This window comes from Saccopteryx leptura, chromosome 2 (genome assembly GCF_036850995.1).
Source record: "Saccopteryx leptura isolate mSacLep1 chromosome 2, mSacLep1_pri_phased_curated, whole genome shotgun sequence".
NCBI lineage: Eukaryota > Metazoa > Chordata > Mammalia > Chiroptera > Emballonuridae > Saccopteryx > Saccopteryx leptura.
Window position 1 is genome coordinate 99167107 of NC_089504.1, and position 23605 is coordinate 99190711.

The 23605-nt window shown below is 43.3% G+C and overlaps 1 protein-coding gene across 1 annotated transcript in view; it reads left to right on the forward strand.

Annotated features, from left to right (window-relative positions):
- LOC136391463 (spermatogenesis-associated protein 31E1-like) overlaps nucleotides 1–22436 on the forward strand; it is a 47134-nt gene extending 24698 nt beyond the window's left edge. The window contains exons 2-3 of the mRNA XM_066363149.1: nucleotides 18493–18553; nucleotides 18827–22436. Of these exons, the coding sequence (XP_066219246.1) occupies nucleotides 18493–18553; nucleotides 18827–22436 (3671 nt within the window). The remainder of the gene's footprint in view (nucleotides 1–18492; nucleotides 18554–18826) is intronic.
- Nucleotides 22437–23605: the final 1169 nt, after the last annotated feature.

A 23605-nucleotide genomic window follows, 5' to 3' on the forward strand; every position in this document is an offset into this window, starting at 1 on the left:
TGCTGAAGGACTAGGAAACCTGCTGGGAGACATTGAAATGAGCAGGAGATGCTAAAATGTCAGAGCGAGCCTGGTCCTGATATTAGCAACCTCCTTTATGAATCATGGAGACCCACAAAGCTGCCCCACCCACAAACACTGGGCCGGTTGAGCCTGGAGATATCCATGCCCCCGCCCCATTGCACCCCACCTGTGAGGTACGGGATTACCTCGAGCTGCCCCAATGAGGCCTTCTTTTCCCTGACCAAAGCTTCCAGAGCCTGCTCTGCACTGCCACGTGTTGATTTCAGGTAAAGGATAGACCCAAGGCCTTGGAACCCTGGGTTTTGTACAACTTTCATTTGGGAAATTAAGGCCATTTGTCTTCTCAGATTTACTTGGCACATGTCCCAACAACCAACAGGGCAGCTCCCTGGCCTGTACCCTGAACATCCAGCCTCCATATAAGGGAACACTGTCCCTGCCACCCACAATCTACAGCAGGGGTCCCCAAACTATGGCCCGCGGGCCGCATGCGGCCCCCTGAGGCCATATATCCGGCCCCGCCGCACTTCCGGAAGGGGCACCTCTTTGATTGTTGGTCAGTGAGAGGAGCATAGTTCCCATTGAAATACTGGTCAGTTTGTTGATTTAAATTTACTTGTTCTTTATTTTAAATATGGTATTTATTTCAGTTTTGTCTTTTTACTTTAAAATAAGATATGTGCAGTGTGCATAGAGACTTGTTCATAGTTTTATTTATAGTCCGGCCCTCCAACGGTCTGAGGCACAGTGAACTGGCCCCCTGTGAAAAAAGTTTGGGGACCCCTGCTCTACAGTGTCTCTGATACTTAGAAATCTTATCCCCTCACCAGGAGCTACCTTGGATTACACAACCAGCTGGGATCCAGCCCTGCCTTCCCTTCCCTTGGACATTGGTTTAGACACTAAACTGTTCTCTTTTTCTTTCTTTCTTTCTTCCTTCCTTCCTTCCTTTCTTTCTTTCTTTCTTTCTTTCTTTCTCTCTCTCTCTCTCTCTCTCTCTCTCTTATCTCTCTATCTCTCTCTTTCTTTCTTCAAGAGATAGATACAGGCAGACATGAAGGGAGAGAGTTGAGAAGCATAAACTTGTAGTTACATCACCTTAGTTGTTCATTGATTGCTTTCTCATATGTGACTTGACCCAGGAGCTCCAGCTGAGCCAGTGACCCCTTGCTCAAACCAGCAACCTGGGATCATGTCTATGATCCCACATATAAGCCAGCGACCTCGTTTCCAGTCAGTGACCTTGAGGTTTCAAACCAGGGTCCTCAGCATCCCAAGTAGACGCTCTATCCACAGTGCCACCACTTGATCAGGTTAGATTGTTTTCTTGGGAGCTACTTCTGAGGTCAAAATGTTCCACTACTAACCCATCACCCCAATTCCCATTTCAAAAGTCTGTTTGCAGATGCTATTTAATCATTATATCACTTTTTTCCATACTACTAGATCATTAAGTTTTGTCAATAACTACAAAAACTAAGGACTGAGGTTGAGTTTTGTTAGTTTCCTATTAATGAAATTGACAATTCATTTAATCAATTCAAAACATTGAACTATATCCAATATTGTTAAGATATCCACTGTCCTCAATTGATCTATAAATTTAACACAACTCTACCAAATTCCCAGCAGATTTTTTTGTAGAAATTGACAAGTTAATTCTAAAATGTGCGTGGAAATCAAAATGATCTAGAAAGCCAGAAAAATTTTGAAAAAGAACTAAATTAGTGGTTTCATATGACCTAATCTCAAGGGTAAATGATGACTAAAGCTACAATAATCAAGGGAGTCAAACATGAATATGAAGATAGATGTATATACATCAGAGATCTAAACAGAGAGTCAGAAACAGGCCATCCATAAGGGGTGAATTGATATTCAACAAAGTAGAGTTGAGAAATGAAGAGTTTTCATCTATAGTAGAAAACTGAATGTCCACATAGAAAATAATGAACTGAAATCTTTTAACTCACATAGTACAGTATTCTTTGTGGCAGAAGTTTTGTCCAAGTCCTAATTACCAGTACCTGGGAGTGTGACCTTATTTGGCAAAAGGTCTTTGCAGATGTGAGTAAGGGAAGGATCTTGAGATGAGGTCATCCTGGACTGATCAGGTGGGCCCCAAAGACACAGACAGAAGAGTTGACACACGGGAGAAGACTATGCAGAGATGAAAGCAAAGACTGGAATCACGTTGCCACTAACCAAGCGGCAGCAGGAGCCCCCAGAAGCTGAAGGAAGCAGGACGACTCCCTGGAGCCTTCAGAAGGAACACGGCCCTGCCAGATTTCTGGCCTCAGAGTGGTGACGGAATGCATTTCTTTCACTTGAAGCTACCATGCCTGTGGCCATTGGTTATGGCAGTCCTAGAAAACTAATACAATGCATAAAAATTAACTGAAAATGTGCCCTGGCCAGATAGCTCAGTTGGTGAGAGCATCGTTCTCAAACACAGAGATTCACAATTTGATCCCTGGTCAGGGCACATAGTGAGCAGATTGATACTCCCATCTCTCTCTCTCTCTCCCTACCGCCTTTCCTCTCTCGCTAAAATCAATTTAAAAAATAAAAGTAAATTAACTGAAAATGTATTACAGGCTTAAATTTAAGATCTAGAACTATAAAATTTCTAAAATGGAGCACAAGAAAGAGCCCTCATGACTTTAGTTGCACTAAGCAAAGATTTCTTAAGTAGGACAGAAAAAAAATTAAGCTAACCACAGAAGAAAAACAAAGTGAAAACAGCTGCTTTTTTAAAAACACCATTAAGAAAATTAAATAGCAAGCCAGAAACTGGGGTGAGAATACAGAAGAACTGGAACTTTCACTCTGCTGACAGGTACATAATAAAACGTCACCTGCCCCCTCCCGGCCTTGGTTGTGTGGTCTCTCCCAGGGATGTGGTTCCAGCAGACAAGGCTCTGTCCTTCTGCTCCCCTGCCTGGAATCATACAGTACAGATTCCGTTGAGTCTGGCTTATTTTGTTCAGCAATATGCTTTCGCGAAATCTCCATGCTTAGCATGCATCATGACTCCATCCTGACACTGTCGGGGTAAGTATTTCACTGTGTGCATAGACCACGCTTTGTTCTCTGATTCACCTGTTAGTGGACCTTTGGGTTGTTCCTGCCTTTCACCATGACAAATAAAACTTCCGTGGACATCCATGAATAAGTAAGTCTTCATGTGGACACACGAAATTTGGGAGCACATGCTAATCGTATGTTTACATTCTTTAAAAAATTACCAAACTGGTTTTCACACACTTTATGAGGATTATAAGAAAAATATTGCAGGGGTGAGGACAGTGTTACAGAAGCCTGGATGGAGCGGTGTTGGGGGGCTTCTTAAGGAGGTGACACATGTGCTGACTCCCAAGGGTGAGCAAGACTCTGCCAGATGCACAGGGGCGGGGGAGGAGTCTCTGAAAAGGAAGAGTGTATGTGAGAAGCTCAGGGCTCAGGCTGCGGGAGGAGCTACGCAGAATCCATGAACAGGAGACTCTCACGGTGGAGTCGGCCCGGTCCTACTTTACAAAGGAAAATGATTCAAATGTGTTTTATATTAGTTTTCTATCACATATAACAAACTACCAGAAATTTAGGGGCTTAACCAACACACATTTTTTTTATCTCATGACTTCTGTGGTTTAGGAGCTAGCTGGGCACATGGCGACTAGGCTCCTCGAGGCTGCAGTCCAGTATCGGCTGGCTGTGTTTTCATCTGGACACTCAGCTGGGGAGGGACTGGATCCCAATCCCAGGGTCAATGGCAGCACACACTTCCTTTCTGTTAGGATTCAGGGAAGCTGGCTTCATCAAGGCCAGCAAAGGACAGAGAGATCCAGAGTAAATCAGCTAGCAAGTGGGAATCTTATATAATGTAATGTACCATGGGGGTGACAACCCATCACTTTGGCCATATCCAGTCAGTTGGAAGCAAGTCATAGATCCTGCTCACACTCAAGGGAAGGAGTTCCATAAGGAATTGAACCAGGAGGCTGAGATCACAGGGGCCAACTTATAGTCCATCTACCACAACACTGCATCTATATTGATGTTAATTTACATGAATAATGAAGGATATTCAGGATCTCAACATAGTAATATATGAAGGACTTGCCTTGGTGGATGATATACATGCTTCTGCCTAAAGGTTTGTCCAGATTAGAGAAGGGTTCAATACAAAATTGATAGGCTCTTTTAATGCATGGCTGAGTGCATGAAATCACTGCAGTGCCTGACCCCTGGTGGCGCAGTGGATAGATACATTGACGTGGAATGGTGAGGTCACCATGGGCTTGCCTGGTCAAGACACATATAGAAGTTGATGCTTCGTGTTCCTCCCCCTTTCTCTCTCTCTTCTCTCTCTCTATCTCTATCTCTCTCTCTCTCTCTCTCCCTCTCTCTCTTTCCCCCTCCCTAAAATGAAAATAATTTTTTAAAGGGAGAAAATCATTAGTCCCTGGCTGGTTTACTCAGTGGTAGAGTGTCAGACCATTGTGTGGATATCCCGGGTTTGATTCCCAGTTAGGGCACACAGGAGAAGTGCCCATCTGCTTCTTCACCTCTCGCCCTCTCATTTCTCTCTCTCTCTCTCTCTCTTCTCTCCCCCTTCCCCTTTTTACAGCCATTGCCCAATTGGAGCAAGTTGGCCCCAGGCACTAAGGATGGCTCCATGGCCTCTGCCTCAGATGCTAAAAAGAGCTCAATTGCTGAGCAACAGAGCAACACCCCAGAGGGGTAGAGTATCACCCCATGGAGGGCTTGCTGAGTAGATCCCGGTCACAGTGCATGTGGGAGTCTGTCTCTGCTTCCTCTCCTCTCACTGAATAAAAAAAGAAAGAATGAATGGAAGTAATCACTGCATCTTTAACACGTGATTATCTTTTGTTCTCAAAGAATGCAGCATGTTGGTAGCTGAAATTCTGTAACTATAAAGACAGTGAAGTCCACTGCCCTTTGTTCTTTTCTAGATAAAATACTTTTACCACACTGCAGTGATACATCAGTTTACTTTGGCTGTTTATTCATTGATACAATAACTTTTTAATCAATTTGGGAAAATATTTTTAAGAGGCTGAGTGAAATTTAAATTATGAAATTTTATTTGTTTCCCCTACAATATTTTTTAAATATACAAATGTATGCTATCTACAGTGGTGTTTATTACTTTATCTCTACTCTATAGATAAGGAATACTATGATCTTTTAATATCATTTATGATGGTATTTAAATGAAGAAACACAAAGTGAAACATAAAGTAGTTAATATCTACTAAAAAAATTTAAATGCCTATAATGTAGATATTTAAACCTTTGCTAGAGAATATACTTTAACAATCAGTAAATTATTTGTTGAGTATTTACTATATACTCAAAACTGGTTAAAATGGTTTTGCCCCAGAGAGTTGGATTTCCAGAGTGCTAATTAAATATGCATATTCCAAAGGTTAAAACATATTAATTCCCCAAGTTTAACTTCCAAATAGAAAAAGAAAAATAACATACAATTAACAGTTCCATTGGGACTAGATATTAGGAAATTCTGCTTTCGCCATTATGAAGTGAAGCCCCCTCACCACCATCCCTTTAATTACTATTTAGCAACATAGAAAAGCATAGTGTGGTATTAATATTCTGTTTGTCTAGAGTAAACACTACTTATAGAATTTTTTTTTATATAGAACATTCGCTAGGTACGTAGTTTCAATGGATTTTTAAAAAAATACAATGTGAAGTTCATGGTCCTTGCCTTGAAAGGAGATTAATACGATAGATGCATTTTCTGTCTCCTATGCAGTAGTTCCGATCATCTGACCTGATTTTCCCAACCTTCTTCAAACAAGGGAGAAGATATGGACACGGGGTCCATAAAAACATGCTGTGTTGCTTACTACACTGTTTAGTAAACCATGTTCTACAATGTTTAAAGCACCCCCTGGTGCCTCCAATGGATCCTGGCTGCCCCTCCCTTTTCCCAAGTCAGGCTCATGACAATGAGCTGCAACATGGAATTAAAAATGAGAGAGTGAGAGATGTGGAGTGGGTTGCATGCAAAGTGGTGGGGGAAATGGGTTTTGTGCATATGTGAATTCATGGCTAAACTGAAAGCCAAGGTCACTTTTTAATATGGAATTGAAGTCCACCATGAGTTAAGTAAAAAATTAATTAGAGAAAAATTTTCCAACTGGGACGTCAGAGTAATGGTGCAGTAGGAAGCGATACCGATAAATCTCCCCCAAAACTCAACAAGATCTTCAACCAAAACAGAAAAACCTATCCTTGGAGCCTCCAGATGTTTCACAATACACCAGAAGGTATGGTTGAGCAAAAAATTGGCTAAATATATAATCAAACCCCGAAGGAAATAGGGAGTAAGAAATGCTCCGCCTTCCTCACTAACCTAAACAGGGCGGCTTTCACTGGGAACTGAGAATATAGAAACTGAGGCGGGCAAAGGGGGTGAATAGATCCAAGCCCCGGCACAAACGGCCGAACCAGGCTGTGGCACGGAGATCCATGCCGAGGAAAAACTGTTCCTGTGGCAACCCGGGCAACACAAGCTAACACTCGCACCAAACCCAGACAAAGAAAGACAAGTGGGGCAGCCATTTTCCCCAATCTCCTGGTCGGCGTGCGCAGGTAGTGGGCGAGAGATTCCTTCCAAAGCCCCAGGAGTGGGCACCCATGTTGTCCCACAGAGGGGCAGAGTCAGAGGTCTTTGTGTGGGCCAAAAGCAGAATCTCCGGACCACCCCAGCACCCTGGGAAAGCCGCGCACAGGGAGGGTGTGAGAACTAATTCCAATGCTGTAAGTTTTCCATGCGGGCTGGAGTTTCACTCAGAGGGTGAGACTGCTGGCCTGATATCCTGGTCTGCTCGCACAGATAGTGAGCGAGAGATTCCTTCGAGTGCCTCGGCAGTGTGCGCCCGTGTTATCCCACAGAGGAGCAGAGTCAAGGGCCTTTGTGTGGGCTAAAAGCAGAATCTCGGGCCGGCCCAGCGCCTTGACAAAGCTGCACACGGGGACGGAGTGAGAGCCATTTCCAATGCTGGAACAATTCTGTGTGTGGGGGGGGGTCTCACTCAGAGTGTGAGACTGCTGGATTGATATCCTGGTCTGCGCACGCAGATAGTGGGCGAGAGATTCCTCCAATTGCCTCAGCAGTGCGTGCCTGTGTTATCCCACAGAGTGGCAGAGCCAGAGGTCTTTGAGTGGGTGGAAGCCCCACCTGATTATGCTAGCAGCTCTGACTGACTGAGCCTTACCCAGAGCCCTATGCTGAGTGGGAATAGAGTGGGGAGTTGCCAGCTCTTTGAGCCTCTTACTATCCAGGCAGAGACAGCAGCAACCCCATAGCTGGATTATCAGGCTGCTAATTGAGGAAGGAAAGACTAGGAGAAAGGCTCCAGGAACACGGACTCTCTCACTGGCACAGCCTAAAAATGCTAATGAGCCTCGACTGCCAACCAGACTAAAGCACAATACATGACATCGCCATAGAGACTTGTAAACTGCAAACCTCTACCTGAGCGTGCCAAAGGGGCAGAACCCAGGATACAGAGTTACCGACCAGGAAGAGGGAGAGAAAAGAAAAAGCAAGAAGATAACCTCTCAAAATCAAGAATAATACACAGACTTTATAACCTATCCCATTTTATTATATTTTTTCGTTTGTTTCTCTTATCTTCATTCTTGATATTTTTTTTTCCTCCTCCAATTTGGTCGTTTAACTCTCTGCCGGTCTTACTCTCTCCTCTCCTTGAACTACATTACCCATAAGTGTTACATCTCCCATTATCTTTTCTTTCCTCTTCTTTTCTCTCTATGAGGGTTGCACTCCAAAACCCTTAACTCTCTCTCTCTCTCTCTCCTCTTTTTTCTTTTTTCTTCTTTTAGTGGTTCCCTCTTTTTTTCTCTCTCTCTCTCTTTTTTCTCCCTCTATATTAGTTTCTTCCTTTCTCCTTTACGTCTCCTCTCATTCAAACCTCAATAATGAACAATATCTTCTCTGGGACACAAACTTATGTTTGTGGCATTTTGAGGGGTTTTTACTTCATCTTTTTAACACACTAGCAGTGCTCCCATCCCTGGTTCTCCATTTTATCAAGTTCTTGTTCCACTAAATACAATAGTAATTTTTTAATATGTCCTCCCATTTTTCTGTTTCCCTCTTATTCCTCTCATCATAACTCTTAATCAACCAACACATAAAAGCAAATCATTTTATTCTTGACCCAAATTTTTTTCTTATTTGCTTTTTGTGGGTCCATACTCCCCTTTTTTATTCCTTTTTTTTTTTTTTGCCCCTTTATTACTTCTCCCCAATTCAGGCCCTCCATTACAGGCATTGTTTGTTCTATTTAGTCTCAAGAAAGAGGGGAGAGGAGAGGAGAGGAAAAAAGGAGAAGGGGGAATAATTTCCTTTTTTTTAATTTTTATTTTATTTTATTTTTCTTTATTTCATTATTAATTTTTTTTAAAAAAAAACCTCTTTTTGATTTTTTTAACCTTTTATTCTTTATTAAATCTCATTAGTACTATCAACAAAACCACCCTCAGATGCCATTAAGGAAGAGAAAATCGAATATCATGGATACAAAAGAAAGAGAGGTAACACAGCTAGATGAGGAAAAATCAATGGAGAAAAAATGTAATATATTAGAAATCTTGGAGCTAAGTGACAGAGAATTCAAGATAGAAATCCTAAAAATCCTCTGAGATATACAAGAAAACACAGAAAGGCAATTTAGGGAGCTCAGAAAACAACTCAATGAACACAAGAATATATTTCCAAGGAAATTGAAACTATAAAAACAAATCAAACAGAGATGAAAAACTCAATTCACGAGCTGAAAAACAAGGTAACAAGCTTAGCTAATAGAATAGGCCAGATAGAAGGTAGGATTAGTGAAATAGAAGACAAGCAACTTGAGGCACAACAGAGAGAAGAAAGAGACTCAAAAATTTAAAAAAATGAGATAGCCCTACAAGAATTATCTGACTCTGTCAAAAAGAATAACATAAGAATAATAGGTATATCAGAGGGAGAAGAGAGAGAAAATGAAATGGAGAACATACTCAAAAAAAATAATAAATGAGAACTTCCCAAGCCTGTGGAAAGAACTAAAGCCTCAAATTCAAGAAGCAAACAGAACTCCAAGTTTTCTTAACCCCAACAAACCTACTCCAAGGTACATCATAATGAAATTGGCACAAACCAACGGCAAAGAAAAAATTCTCAAGGCAACCAGGGAAAAGAAGAATACAACATATAAAGGAAGGCCCATTAGATTATGTTCAGATTTCTCAGCAGAAACTCTACAAGCTAGAAGAGAGTGGACCCCAATATTTAAAGTCCTGAAAGAGAGGAACTTTCAGCCAAGAATACTATACCCATCAAAGCTATCCTTCAAATATAAAGGAGAAATAAAAACATTCACAGATACAGAAAAGATGAGGGAATTTATCATCAGAAAACGCCCACTCCAGGAATTAATAAAGGGGGTTCTCCAATCAGATACAAAGAACAAAAAAAAAAAAAAAGCCACAAGTAAAAGCTCCAAGAAGAACACAATAAAACCAAATTTAAACTGTGACAACAACAAAAAGAAAGGGGGGGAGAGGATGGAGATTAACAGTAGCAAAGGACGATGGAGTGCAAAAGCACTCACAAAATAGTGCGCTACAATGAACAGGGTAGGAACACTTTTCATTACTTAAAGGTAACCACCATTGAAAAAACCACCACAGAAGCACATGAGATAAAAAAGATAGCAACAGACAAAAGATGTATGGAATACAACTAAATAAAACAAAAGATAGAAAAACGAAAGAGAAGGATCAAACAAGACACAAAACTAACAGAAAGCAATATATAAAATGGCAATAGGGAACTCACAAGTATCAATAATTACACTAAAGATAAACGGATTAAACACACCAATAAAAAGGCACAGAGTAGCAGAATGGATTAAAAAAGAAAATCCAACTGTATGCTGCCTACAGGAAACTCATCTAAGTAACAAGGATAAAAACAAATTCAAAGTGAAAGGCTGGAAAACAATACTCCAAGCAAATAACATCCAAAAAAAAGCAGGGGTAGCAATACTCATATCTGATAATGCTGACTACAAGACAGCAAAAGTACTCAGAGACAAAAATGGCCATTTCATAATGGCTAAGAAGACACTGAATCAAGAAGACATAACAATTCTTAATATATATGTACTAAACCAAGGAGTACCAAAATATATAAGACAGCTACTTATTGACCTTAAAACAAAAACTGACAAAAATACAATCATACTTGGAGACTTCAATACACTGCTGACGGCTTTAGATCGGTCATCCAAACAAAGAATCAACAAAGATATAGTGGCCTTAAACAAAACACTAGAGCACCTGGATATGATAGACATTTACAGGTCTTTTCATCCCAAAGTGACTGAGTATACATTTTTCTCCAGTGTACATGGATCACTCTCAAGAATTGACCATACATTGGGCCCGAAAACAATATCAGCAAATTCAGAAAAATCGAAGTTGTACCAAGCATATTTTCTGATCATAAAGCCTTGAAGCTAGAATTCAACTGCAAAAAAGAGGAAAAAATCCCACAAAAAGTGGAAACTAAACAACACACTTTTAAAAAATGAATGGGTCAAAGAAGAAATAAGTGCAGAGATCAAAAGATAGATACAGACTAATGAAAATGACAATATGACATATCAGAATCTATGGGATGCAGCAAAAGCAGTCATAAGAGGGTAGTTCATATCACTTCAAGCATATATGAACAAACAAGAGAGAGCCCAAGTGAACCACTTAACTTCACACCTTAAGGAACTAGAAAAAGAAGAACAAAGACAACCCAAAACCAGCCGAAGAAAGGAGATAATAAAAATCAGAGCAGAAATAAATGAAATAGAGAACAGAAAAACTATAGAAAAAATTAATAGAACAAGGAGCTGGTTCTTTGAAAAGATCAACAAATTGACAAACCCTTGGCAAGACTTACCAAGGAAAAAAGAGAAAGAACTCATATAAACAAAATCCAAAATGAAAGAGGAGAAATCACCACAGACACTGTAGATATACAAAGAATTATTGTAGAATACTATGAAGAACTTTATGCCACTAAATTCAACAACCTAGAAGAAATGGATAAATTCCAGAACAATACAACCTTCCTAGACTGAGTCAAGAAGAAGCAGAAAGCCTAAACAGACCTATTAGTAGAGATGAAATAGAAAAAAACATTAAAAACCTCCCCAAAAATAAAAGTCCAGGCCCTGACGGCTATACCAGCAAATTTTATCAAACATTCAAAGACTTGGTTCCTATTCTACTGAAAGTCTTCCAAAAAATTGAAGAAGAAGCAATACATCCAAACACATTTTATGAGGCCAACATAACCCTCATACCAGCACCAGGCAAGGATGGCACAAAAAAAGAAAACTACAGACCAATATCTCTAATGAATACAGATGCTAAAATACTAAACAAAATACTAGCAAATCGAATACAACAACATATTAAAAAAATAATACATCATGATCAAATGGGATTCATCCCAGAATCTCAAGAATGTTTCAACATATGTAAAACGATTAACATAATACACCATATCAACAAAACAAAGAACAAAAACCACATGATCTTATCAATAGATGCAGAAAAGGCTTTCGATAAAATACAACACAATTTTATGTTTAAGACTCTCAACAAAGTGGGTATAGAAGGAAAATATCTCAACATGATAAAGGCCATATATGATAAACCATCAGCTAACATCATATTAAATGGCACTAAACTGAAGGCTTTTCCCCTTAAATCAGGAACAAGACGGGGTTTTCCACTCTCTCCACTCTTATTTAATGTGGTACTAGAGGTTCTAGCCAGAGCAATCAGACAAGATAAAGAAATAAAAGGCATCCATATCGGAAAAGAAGAAGTAAAGGTATCACTTTTTGCAGATGATATGATCCTATACATCTAAAACCCCAAAGAATCCACAAAAAGACTACTAGAAACAATAAGCCGATACAGTAAGGTCGCAGGATACAAAATTAACATACAGAAGACAATAGCCTTTCTACATGCCAACAATGAAACATTTGAGAACGAACTCAAAAGAATAATCCCCTTCACGATTGCAAAAAAAAAAAAAAAAATACTTAGGAATAAACATAACAAAGAATGTAAAGGACTTATATAAAGAAAACTATAAACCATTGTTAAGGGAAATCGAAAAAGATATAATGAGTTGGAAGAATATACCTTTTTCTTGGTTAGGAAGAATAAATATAATCAAGATGGCCATATTACCCAAAGCAATATACAAATTTAATGCAATTCCCATCAAAATTCCAATGACATTTTTTTAAAAAGTGGAGCAAAAAATCATCAGATTTATATGGAACTATAAAAAACCCCGAACAGCCGAAGCAATCCTAAAGAAAAAGAATGAAGCTGGGGGCATTACAATACCTGACTTCAAACTATATTATAGGGCCACGACAATCAAAACAGCATGGTATTGGCAGAAAAATAGAAACTCAGACCAATGGAACAGAATAGAAAACCCAGAAATAAAACCACATATATATAGTCAAATAATTTTTTATAAAGGGGCCAACAACACACAATGGAGAAAAGAAAGCCTCATCAATATAAATGGTGCTGGGAAAACTGGAAAGCCACATGCAAAAGAATGAAACTGGACTACAGTCTTTCCCCCTGTACTAAAATTAACTCAAAATGGATCAAAGATCTAAACATAAGACCTGAAACAATTAAGTACATAGAAGAAGACATAGGTACTAAACTCATGGACCTGGGTTTTAAAGAGCATTTTATGAATTTGACTCCAAAGGCAAGAGAAGTGAAGGCAAAAATTAATGAATGGGACTACATCAGACTAAGAAGTTTTTGCTCAGCAAGAGAAACTGATAACAAAATAAACAGAAAGCCAACTAAATGGGAAATGATATTTTCAAACAACAGCTCAGATAAGGGCCTCATATCCAAAATATACAAAGAACTCATAAAACTCAACAACAAACAAACAAACAATCCAATAAAAAAAATGGGAAGAGGACATGAACAAACACTTCTCCCAGGAAGAATTACAAATGGCCAACAGATATATGAAAAGATGCTCATCTTCTTTAGTTATTAGAGAAATGCAAATCAAAACTGCAATGAGATACCACCTCACACCTGTTAGATTAGCTATTATTAACAAGACAGGTAATAGCAAATGTTGGAGAGGCGTGAAGAACAAGGAATCTTCATACACTGTTGGTGGGAATGTAAAGTAGTACAACCATTATGGAACAAAGTATGGTGGTTCCTCTAAAAACTGAAAATAGAACTACCTTATGACCCAGCAATCCCTCTACTGTGTATATACCCCAAAAATTCAGAAACATTGATACGTAAAGACACATGCAACCCCATGTTCATTGCAGCATTGTTCACAGTAGCCAGGACATGGAAACAACCAAAATGCCCTTCAATAGAAGACTGGATAAAGAAGATGTGGCACATATACACTATGGAATACTACTCAGCCATAAGAAATGATGACATTGGATCGTTTACAGCAAATTGGTGGGATCTTGATAACATTATACGAAGTGAAATAAGTAAATCAGAAAAAAACAGGAACTGCATTATTCCATCCGTAGGTGGGACATAAAAGTGAGACTAAGAGACATTGATAAGAGTGTGGTGATTACGGGGGGAGGGCCGAGAGGGGGAGGGAAAGGGAGAGGGGCAGGGCACAAAGAAAACTAGATAGAAGATGACAGAGGACAATCTGACTTTGGGTGATGGGTATTCAACATAAGTGAACGACAAGATAACCTGGACTTGTTATCTTTGAATATATGTATCCTGATTTATTGATGTCACCCCATTAAAAATAAAATTATTAAAAAAATTAATTAGAGATGTTCACCAATACACTTAAGATGGCAGAAGAAAGAATCAGTGAACTTAAAGATGGACTAATAGAAATTATAAAAGCTGAGAAACAAAGTGAAAACTATGAAGAGAAATGACCTGTGTGCCACCATTAAACACACACTTGTTGATACATGGAGAGTTAAAAACAAAAAAGGAAAAAGAAAAAAGAAAGAAAAATCCAGAAATATGACTGTAAATATCAAATCTGTATATAAAAATTAATCTAAAAATTTTATGTTTCCCTCTAATAAATTAAAAAAATAAAGCAGATCCACTCTTAGACACATCACAATGAAACTGGAAAAACAAATGGAAACTCATGGCAGTAGCAGGAGAAAACTCGCTCATTGAAGGAAAGCATCCAGAATAAGGTGAATCACTGACCTCCAGTCAGATACAATAAAGTAATGGCTATGGGTGACATTTTCACAGAAATAGAATAAAAGAAAATTTAAACCAAGGATTCCATGTCTAGCAAATCCATTCTTCAAAACTTAGGGCAAAATCAAAATATTCCAGAGAAACAGAGATAATTGGCTGCGTACTGTCTCACTTAAAAAAATTACTTAACAGAGCTTTCAGACTTGAAGGAAAGCTTGATTCTTAGATTTAAGTGCTGGATTGATTTTTTTTTTTTAAAGAAAGTGTGTGTATAGCATGTTTCATATGTTTCTGTGTATGTAACCTTTATTAATTTCAGAGGCAAAACTGTTAGAAATCATTAAAAACATTAAAAGTTTAACTATTTCAATTTGCTTTATATTTATTTAGCTTTGAAACTTTTGAGTAATTATTAAATTTTGAAACTTTTTTGATAAAGATAGTGAAGCTTAATGAAAATAAAAAAGTTTTAATGTTTTCAAAATATAAATACACACAGCTAAATTAGCATAAAAGAAATTTAAGTTCTACGTCTTGCTTCATGCAAAGCAAAAACATATGGAGCCAAGATGGTGTTGCATACAGGAGGCATTCACAGAGTAAAGATACCTGATAATTACCCAAACGTCCAGGGACAACCCCAGAATTCTTAGTTATGAGCTGAAAAAATTCAAATATGACTCTGAAAGGAACCAGAGATTATCTGCAATCCAGATGGACTGAAAAAAAAGTGGAGTAAGGTATATCTCTAACAGAAGAGAGAGGATGTGGTTGTGGAAGGTTCAGAGAACGGTAGAGATAGCTTTGGGGTTGGATAGGGGAGGGGCAAAGTTTCAGCCCCCTCCTCTTAATGCCTCTTTTCTGCCTCAGCAACCCTTTGTGACCAGACCACAGCTCAGTGATGCTGGCCTGGGCCTTTAGGCCACGAGCCCCGCCCAGTGCTCAGTTGCCTGAAGGTAGCATTGCGATTCAGATGATGGAGAACCCTCTCTTTTCTCTGAAGAGCATTATTGCTACTTGTACGAGCTTCCATTTTTCGTTAATTGACGCCAGTGTTGCCATCCTGTGTGCACTGCTGCTACTCTATTTTCTCTCCTGGGTCAATGGTAATCCATCCTCACTACCAGCTAGGAGACATAGAAACATCAGGGAGGTAAGAAACCCTTTGCCCAGACTCAACACAGGTTATCTTTTTCTATTCTTATTTCCACCTCTCTGCATGACCTAGAGAGACTCCTGAGATGGGAGATAGAACGACTGTTCTCTGGAAAGACTAGAACATCATCCTCTAGGAAAAAGCCTGGTTAGGCAGGGGTTAGAGTAGGTCTGAGTATTTCTTTTGAATATGAGAGAAAATTCAGAAATGTCCATCCAGGATTCCAAGTGTGGGGAAGGCTGTAGGAACCAGTGGCCAAATGTTACTGGAACAAACCTGGTTCAGTGCAGTTCATCGCAATCAAAGAGATGCACCAGACTGAGTTTATAAGAGTATCTTGATTCAGAAATACCAGTACCCTCAGATGGCAGGGGAGTCCTGTCCACAAAGTTGCCTTACATTCCCTTGATGTTGCCAGTTTTATAGGGTTCAGGGGGAAAAGGAAACAAAGTTGAAAGCCCGTGTAGTTAGTCAGGTAACAAGGTGTGGGAGCTGGGTGTTCAGTGGCAAAAATGTCTCCTCTTCAAGTTCTCCTGATGTAACACAGGTCCAGTCAGCATGGTCCTATGTAGTGCCCTCGGTAACTCTTCAAGGCAGCCGGGGCAGGTGTCTCCCAGGAACAGTGAGTGGTACCTGAGGCCTCTGAGACCATTTGCCTCTGGGAATTAACTGTGAAAAAACTCCCTGTTTTCTTGGGATACAAAGTCAAGATTTAAGTTTGGTGAATTAAATTTCAAATTAATTTATAGGCCTTGACTTTTCAAGTAAATCCTGTGGCTAGGCTTTTACAAATAACTATTGTGATCTAAATTCCCCTAATTAGTAGGTCCCTCCCCAATGTAAGCTTTCCTGACAGTCCTGCAAAGGTAAACTTTTCACTAAATTTCAAAGTAAAGGCCAGGGAGTCATGAAGAGAAAATAGCAACCAGATTAACTATTTCCTAACCCTTACAATCCCTATCCATTACAACTGATAAGTTACGATTATTGAAGTCAAATATTTAACTTTTAAGCTTCCCTATCACAAAAAGTCAATGATAAGAACTGGATCTCTGTGGGACAGACCCTAAGCCCTAGTTCACAGGCTGCCTTCCCACAGCAGGTGTCTCTGGCCACCCTCTCCTCTGATACGGCTGATCCCGGGGCAGTGCAGAGACCCCAGGAGCTTCTGAGTGGAGGATGGGTGGGGTGGTGGCCTCAGGAAGCAGAGTCCTACCTGAGGGAGCCCAGATGGGCCTGGAGGTCTGTTGTGGACCGTTAATGGCAGGAAGCCATTATAGATTCAAGGCTTAGCAAAAGGCTAAGTTCTCCCCCCTCCATCTCCATATTTGGCTTTGATGCTGAGTGTTTGCACCCACTCCACTTCCTTCCTTGGGTTGCAGGAAGCAATATACATGCCCTTCCTCTGACTCTGTTTGTTTCAGATGTTTGTAAATTTCACTAATGTATCCTGTTTTTGCCTTGGGAGAGTTCCTGTCTTAGCCTTTGATGTGCAACTTTGTATCAGGGTCCTTGATTTGCATAGGTCCATATAATAAAGCGAACTGGGGCTGTGAGGCACTCAGATACTGCCAGGCAGTTTGAAGAGTCCTCCCGGTCCCATCGGTTTTGTTCTGACAAAGTGTGTTTCCTTAATTCCGCACCGTTATTTGGAAGCTGCGCTGGTCCGCGGCAGAGGTCAGACTTGAGTAGAGGAACAGAGACAGGAGAAATGTATGGTCATCCTCATATAGAAAAATCTTTCTTTACCTTTTCACAGAAGAAAAAACAGAAATACTATTAATCTACTTCAAAACTAAAAGAACAAACACCAAGCCCTGGCCACTTGGCTCAGTGGTATAACGTCAACCCAGTGTGTGGATGTCCTGGGTTTTATTCCCTGTCAGGGAACACAGGAGAAGCAACCATCTGCTTCTCCACCACACCGCCTTCCCATTCTGTCTCTGTCTCTGTCTCTTTCTCTCCTTTCGCCTCCCTCAGCCATGGCTCCATTGGTTGGAGCGCATCAGCCCCGTGCTCTCAGGATGGTTCCATGGAGCCTCCCCCTCAGGTGCTAAACCTAGCTCAGTTGTAAACACAGCCCCAGATGGGCAGACCATTGGCACCTGACAGGGGTTGCCAGGTGAACTAAATTGGGATGCATGTGGAAATCTGTCTTTCTAATCCCCTCTGCTCACTTGGAAAAAAAAAAAAAAAGAGGTAAAAGGAGAAACAGGGAGTCCCATTAGTTAAAGGTAGAAAATCATACTGTTCATGAGCATGGAGTGTCCGCAGCTTGTCTGGAGAGAAGAAAGAGGAGAGGGAGGATGGGGTGCCACTCCTCGTTCTCTCTTGTCTCTCAGCATCCAGGGGAGACCAGGTGGAGGAGAAGCAGCAGGAAAAAAAATGAAGCTTTGAAAGGTGAGCTTCTGTCCCTCAGCCCTACACCTGAGAGTTTGCCTAAACCTATCCTGTCCCTGAGGCCCAGGGCCAGGTCCCCAAAGACACCAGCAGCAAAGCCCATCCCTCAGGATACAGAATCCTCAGGTCGGGAGGCTTCTGGGCAAAAGGTTAGAGCCCTGATTTCCCCAGACCCCGGCTTGCAATGAGGCCTAGAGGCCTGGAAATGGGTGTTTCCCTACAAGGGTGTCCCAGCAGGGACCTCTGGGCTGTCCTGCATCAACACTGTTTACCCTCTCTCAGATTCCACTGTGAGGTAAACCCTGCCCCCATCCTAACTCCCCAGTGGGGAAGAAGTGAGGCCACACGCGGGAGTGGATTGAGACCACTTTGTAAATGACACAAGTGCCCTGACATGAGCTTTGCCATCAGTGTCAAGGATCATGTGACCTGGACCCTGAGGCTTGGGCTCCAGGGTCCACTCTCCCACGCATCTGCCCTGAAGGGCCATTGCACTCAGGCCCCGGTAAGACCCCAGACCTGCTTCACCATGTGACCTGTCTCCTGATTTCCAGCCTGCAGAGATTGCCTGCATGAACTGGAAGAGGTTCGGAACCTAATGTCCATTCTTGGAAGGTAAAGGTTCTTCCCCTTCTATGCTTTGTCCTCCTCCCTTCCAAACCTACCATGTGACCCCAGGGCTGCAGGCAGCCTTAGACTGACCTGGGGGGAAGTGGTGGAGGTGAGAGGCAAATGGGAGGGGTGTGGCTAGAGACCTGGGGTGAGCACTGGGGGGTTCGATAGGGGTCCGTGGGTGACCCTGGGCCCCAGATGCCCACCCCTGCAGAGCCTCCAGGCCCTCCCAGACCCTCTGCCCCTGGCTGCAGCCTGTGCCTCTGTCTCCTGCAGCCACCTGGGGAGGCCTCCTGCCACGGACAACTCTTGTCAGCGCTCAGATCAAGACCTTCCCGGTGAGGCAAGCACAAAAGGGCCCGAGGTAGCCCACGGTAGCTGCCCAGTGCCTGTGAAAGAGGCCGTGCCCCTCGTATCCCCGGTGGCTTTCCCAGCTCCTTCTACCCTGTGTCCTCTACCTCTGGCCTCCACCTGCTCAACAGACCAACATGACTTGAAGGGAATGCCCCTGGGCACTGAGGTGACCAGCCCACGTCCAGAGAACACCTTTCTGCTGTCTCCCATCCCGGCCACCTCAGCCAGCTGCTCAGCCTGTCCCACTAAGTCCCTGTCCTGGCAGAGGGTGACTAGCAAGGCCTTGTTCTTCCCCTTCTCATCACAGCCTGAGTCACAGCAAGAGCACCCATCCAGCCACCCACCCCTGGCCTCATTCTGGGAAGACCCCACAGACAAGCAGGTAGAGACTGGTAGCCTCTCCTTTGTCCACCATGAAGTCCAGAAGCTGCTGGAGATGATGCTCACCAAAAAAGCACAACTGAAGGTGTGGGAGGAGAAAGAAAAGAAGGGGCCATTTTCAAATATTAAGTGCGTGGACAGCCACCTGAACTCTTTGGGGAACATGTGGAAATCTCTGGGTGCTGAGCAGGACACCATGACCTCCCTGCCCTTCTGGAGCACAAAGGGCAAACAAGAGCCTGTGCCTGGTGCTCAGCAGTCCTCACATCTCAAGTTCCTGGGCGATCATCTACATCAGAGATGGAGCCAGCTTTTCTGGGGCCTCCCCTCTCTGCACAGCGAGTCCCTGGTGGCTACATTCTGGGCGTCCAAAGGCTCTTTTTCCCTAGAGCCTATTTCAATGGCATTTAATGGACTGTGTAACAGCATCCCAGTTCCAGTTCCAGGTCAGCCTGGAACATCTTCAGGTCTTTCCCAGGCCCCAGCCTTGCCGCCCCCTGGGGCCCACCCACAACCATTCAATAGACACTTGACACGGTCCCAACCCTTAACTCCAGCTCAGATCCAGACCCAGACCCATGTCATATCCTCCCCCACAATCCGACCACCTTCTTCTGCGCACCAGATGAGGACCTCTGGGGTATCTTGCCCTACACCCCAGAATAAAGAACAGAAACTTGTCCCGATAAAAATTCAGCCTCTGGAACCACCCTCGCTGAAGGAACAACTGCAAAGTGTGAAGGCATCACCGTCTGTCACCGGAACAATTCAGGGAGGCTTTAGACACCCCACTCCCAACCTTCCCCAGGGTAGCGAGGCTTCCCATGGCCACAGGTCAGTGTCCATACCTCACAGAGAGTTGAACAGCCCTCATCATCAGAAGCAACATCTTCAGAAGAGGATCTTCAAGGACAAACAACAGGATGGCCCGGACTTCAGGGTCCAGGTGTCTCTGAAACTGATGCAGGCCCAGGGCCAATGCCCAGGGGTGAGTCAGGCACAGGACTCACAGAAGATGGAGCCCAGGATCCAGAGAAGGTCTCACATGAAGAACCAACCAGGGCAGGACCTCAGCAGGGGTCTATGGCAATGTGTGGGGATGACCCTGAAAGGTCCCACCAGAGGCCCAGGCAACTTTGCAGTGGAGTTTCAGGAAATGAACTCCAACAAGTCAGAGCATCACGGGAAGCCTCCAAAGAGTGACCCAGGAACTTGCTTACACAGAGACCCAAATAAGAAACCTCTAGAAGCACTCTTACAGGCCCATTTGGGCAGGAAGTTAGAACAGATGACACAGGGTTTGATCCCTGTGAGGGTGCGCCGATCCTGGCTTACTGCCAGTCATACTTTTCCCAATCTTGACACTCACAGGGAAACTCAAGCATCTTTGAAGAGTCGGGGACACTACGTGAACACCTCTTGTGAGCTTTCCTTCCTCGATCCACCTGTTAGACATGTTCTGGAATCACACATTATAAAGTTTCGGGTTGGACAAAAATGGGGCCTGCCCTTCCAGGCCGTTGGTCCCCTAAAGCTCAAGCAACGTGAGGCTCAACATCCGCCCCTTCCACCGTCCCCCTCGTCCCCTCCAGATGTCTGTGTGTCTGGGGTCCACTCAAAATCCAACTTCACCAAGCTCTTGGGAAAACCTCCTCAGCCCTTATCAGGAGAGAAGGTGATAACCACTGAGTCAGTTCTCACCTGGGCAGGTCCCCTCCCCACCACCTCACCTGAGGTGGAGGAAATCCAGAAAGCCACGGGAGGGACACCTTCTGGTTTTGGCCACGGGCCCTCAGAGGCCCCTCTGACTGGACAGCAGATCAGGCCACCTTCTCAGTCTCTTACACTCGGCCTCATGGGAAAAACCCAGCAGACTGGGGCTGTCATGGAGGTTGAGGAAAGGAGTCTTGGATCAAAGCCAAGCTTAGCAACAGCTAAAAATGAGCCACGGAAGGGAAGAGGGGCTCAGAATTCAGGAGACCCCTGTCATAGGGCCGCAGTACTGGAAGGAATCTTAGGGTCCCAATCGTCAGGGACTAACGAGGCCAGAGATGCTGTGCATGCTGAGGAGACCCCTCCTTGGGAAGTCACTGTGGGTCCCGGTGTGCTGGCTTCTCCCAGAACCATTATTATGGGTGTGAGGTGGTCAGGGTGTCCAGGCCATCATGAAAGCTCCTCACTGACTAAAAAATCAGTGGCCAGAGATGCAGAAAAATTATTCCGGAAAACAATGATTTCCACTATGATGGAGCCACAAGGGAATGCAGAGTCAGAGATCCAGCTTCAAGGCCGGGCCGCGGGCGTGCTCCTTCCAGACAATCACACTGAAGTCCTCCTGCAAGATTATGCCACCGGCGTGCTCTTCAATGACTCTGGCACCAGCATGCTCCTCCAAGACCCTCAAACTGATGTGCTTCTCGCTGCAGACATCTTGGCTGCTCACAGTTCACTGACCAGTTCCTCGAGGGAGAGTACCAGTGTGGACGTGCCAGCTGCCCAAGTGCCACATGACCTCATATGGAATGCACAGAGCAGTCAGGGGCAGCAGGTGCCCAGGGTATCAAAAGTTAAATGCCCATGTGAGAGCCAAAGCAAGATGTCTCTTCCTCCTGATAAGAGGGAGGATGCTAAGAGACACAGCCTAGGAGAACACAAAGAAGGCCAGGCCATGGTAACAGCTATCAGACAGATCCTGGTGGAGAAATTAGGACTTCACCAAGAATTTCATGCCAAAGAGTCACATCAGCACAAAACACAGTCCCAGGCCCCAGTAGGTGGGTTTTCCTCTTACCACAAGGCTCTCTCTTCTCCACAGCAGGGAAGAGAGATGGAAGATACGGCCTATACTCACCAAGTCATCCCCAATGGCCACAAAAATAGTCCCAACAAGAGTGGGTCGACCAGAGACAGGATCAGCAAGTGGGCCTTCTCACCCACAAAGCCAGGGTGCCCAGGTAGACCCTCCCAACATGGGCTGAAGGTAGCAGAGGTCTCAGACCAACTACGTCGTTACCCTACATGCTGTCCCTCCTCTGGTCAACCAGGGTGTGCCTTTCAAGTCTCCTCCAGTAAGAGTGTTTTCTCCAAAACAACACAGGAGCTTAACAGGCAGGAACGTGCTTCCCCTGGTAGCAAACCTAATATTTTCTAACAGCTTCCCCTACCAGAAATGTAATTGTTTCCACGAATAAAAGTTCTTCCTCAGGAGACCTGGTGGCCTCTGTCTGTGCCCTAGAGAAGTGATCAGGGTCCACTCTTCACGAGTGCCTGCTTTGTCTTCCAGAAGGAACGGGGCCATGGGGAGAGTGACCGCAGTAAGGAGTGCCCACCCTCACCCTCATTTCGTCCCACACCTTGTTTCCATAATTGATCATTATTGAAAACGAGAGCAATTGGGAGTCATCGAGATGAGCAAAACTACAAGATCCCACCAGGATCTGGCTCAGCCCGGCCTCTCCTTTCTACCTTCTCTCTGCCTTGAACTTGTGGGCTGAAGGGGAGGGATTTCCAGAGGATGAAATACTCTCAGTGTCCAGGAAGGGACACAGAGTGGGGAGGGGCTTTGCGGGTGGTGCTGGCCCTGAGTCCAGAGGTGGAAGGCTCTTGCCCTGGCTCTCTTGCTGGGAACAGGTGACACCTGCCCCACGATCCTCCTGCACCCTCATGGAGCTGGGATGGCGACAGGCTGGCCAAGCCCTGTCCTCTGGTGTCCCCTCCCTCTGCCTTTCTCATGCTCTGGAGAAGCAGCGGGGACTAGTACAGCACTCCTGGCACTGAGCCTGTGCCCGTGGGAGCACAGGGGCCATAAGCACTTTCCAAAGGCTGCACTCTGGTGACAGGACATACGTATTGCTTGCTGCTGAAAAGCAACTCCTTGTCCTTGCCTTGCTAACATCCATCTCCGATAACTGCCAAGCTTGTCCTTGGTTACATCTCATGGATTATCTGCCAGGACAAATGTGTCAGTTTATTTTCTCTTAGAGAGCCAAGCTGATGACAGGCTCTTTGTCCTATTTATTTCAACTTAAATGTACTCCCATTTTTCATCATTTACAGAGTTATAACTATTTGTCTAAGTTGTTCCCTTTCAATGTAACTGAATTGCAAAACGGTGGAATATGTATGACTGTTGACTGGAACTCTATTGAATTGTACTTGTTTTGTACTGTAGCTTATGCAGAGAAGTCCAATCAATGATCAGAACAAACTGGGGCCAAGTTAGGAAAAATTTATACTGGCAATCCTTTACCAAGAGTAAAATCTCCTGTTTATGGTGACGATTTTAAAAGGATTGAACTGAGCGATTACAACTTGGTTTTT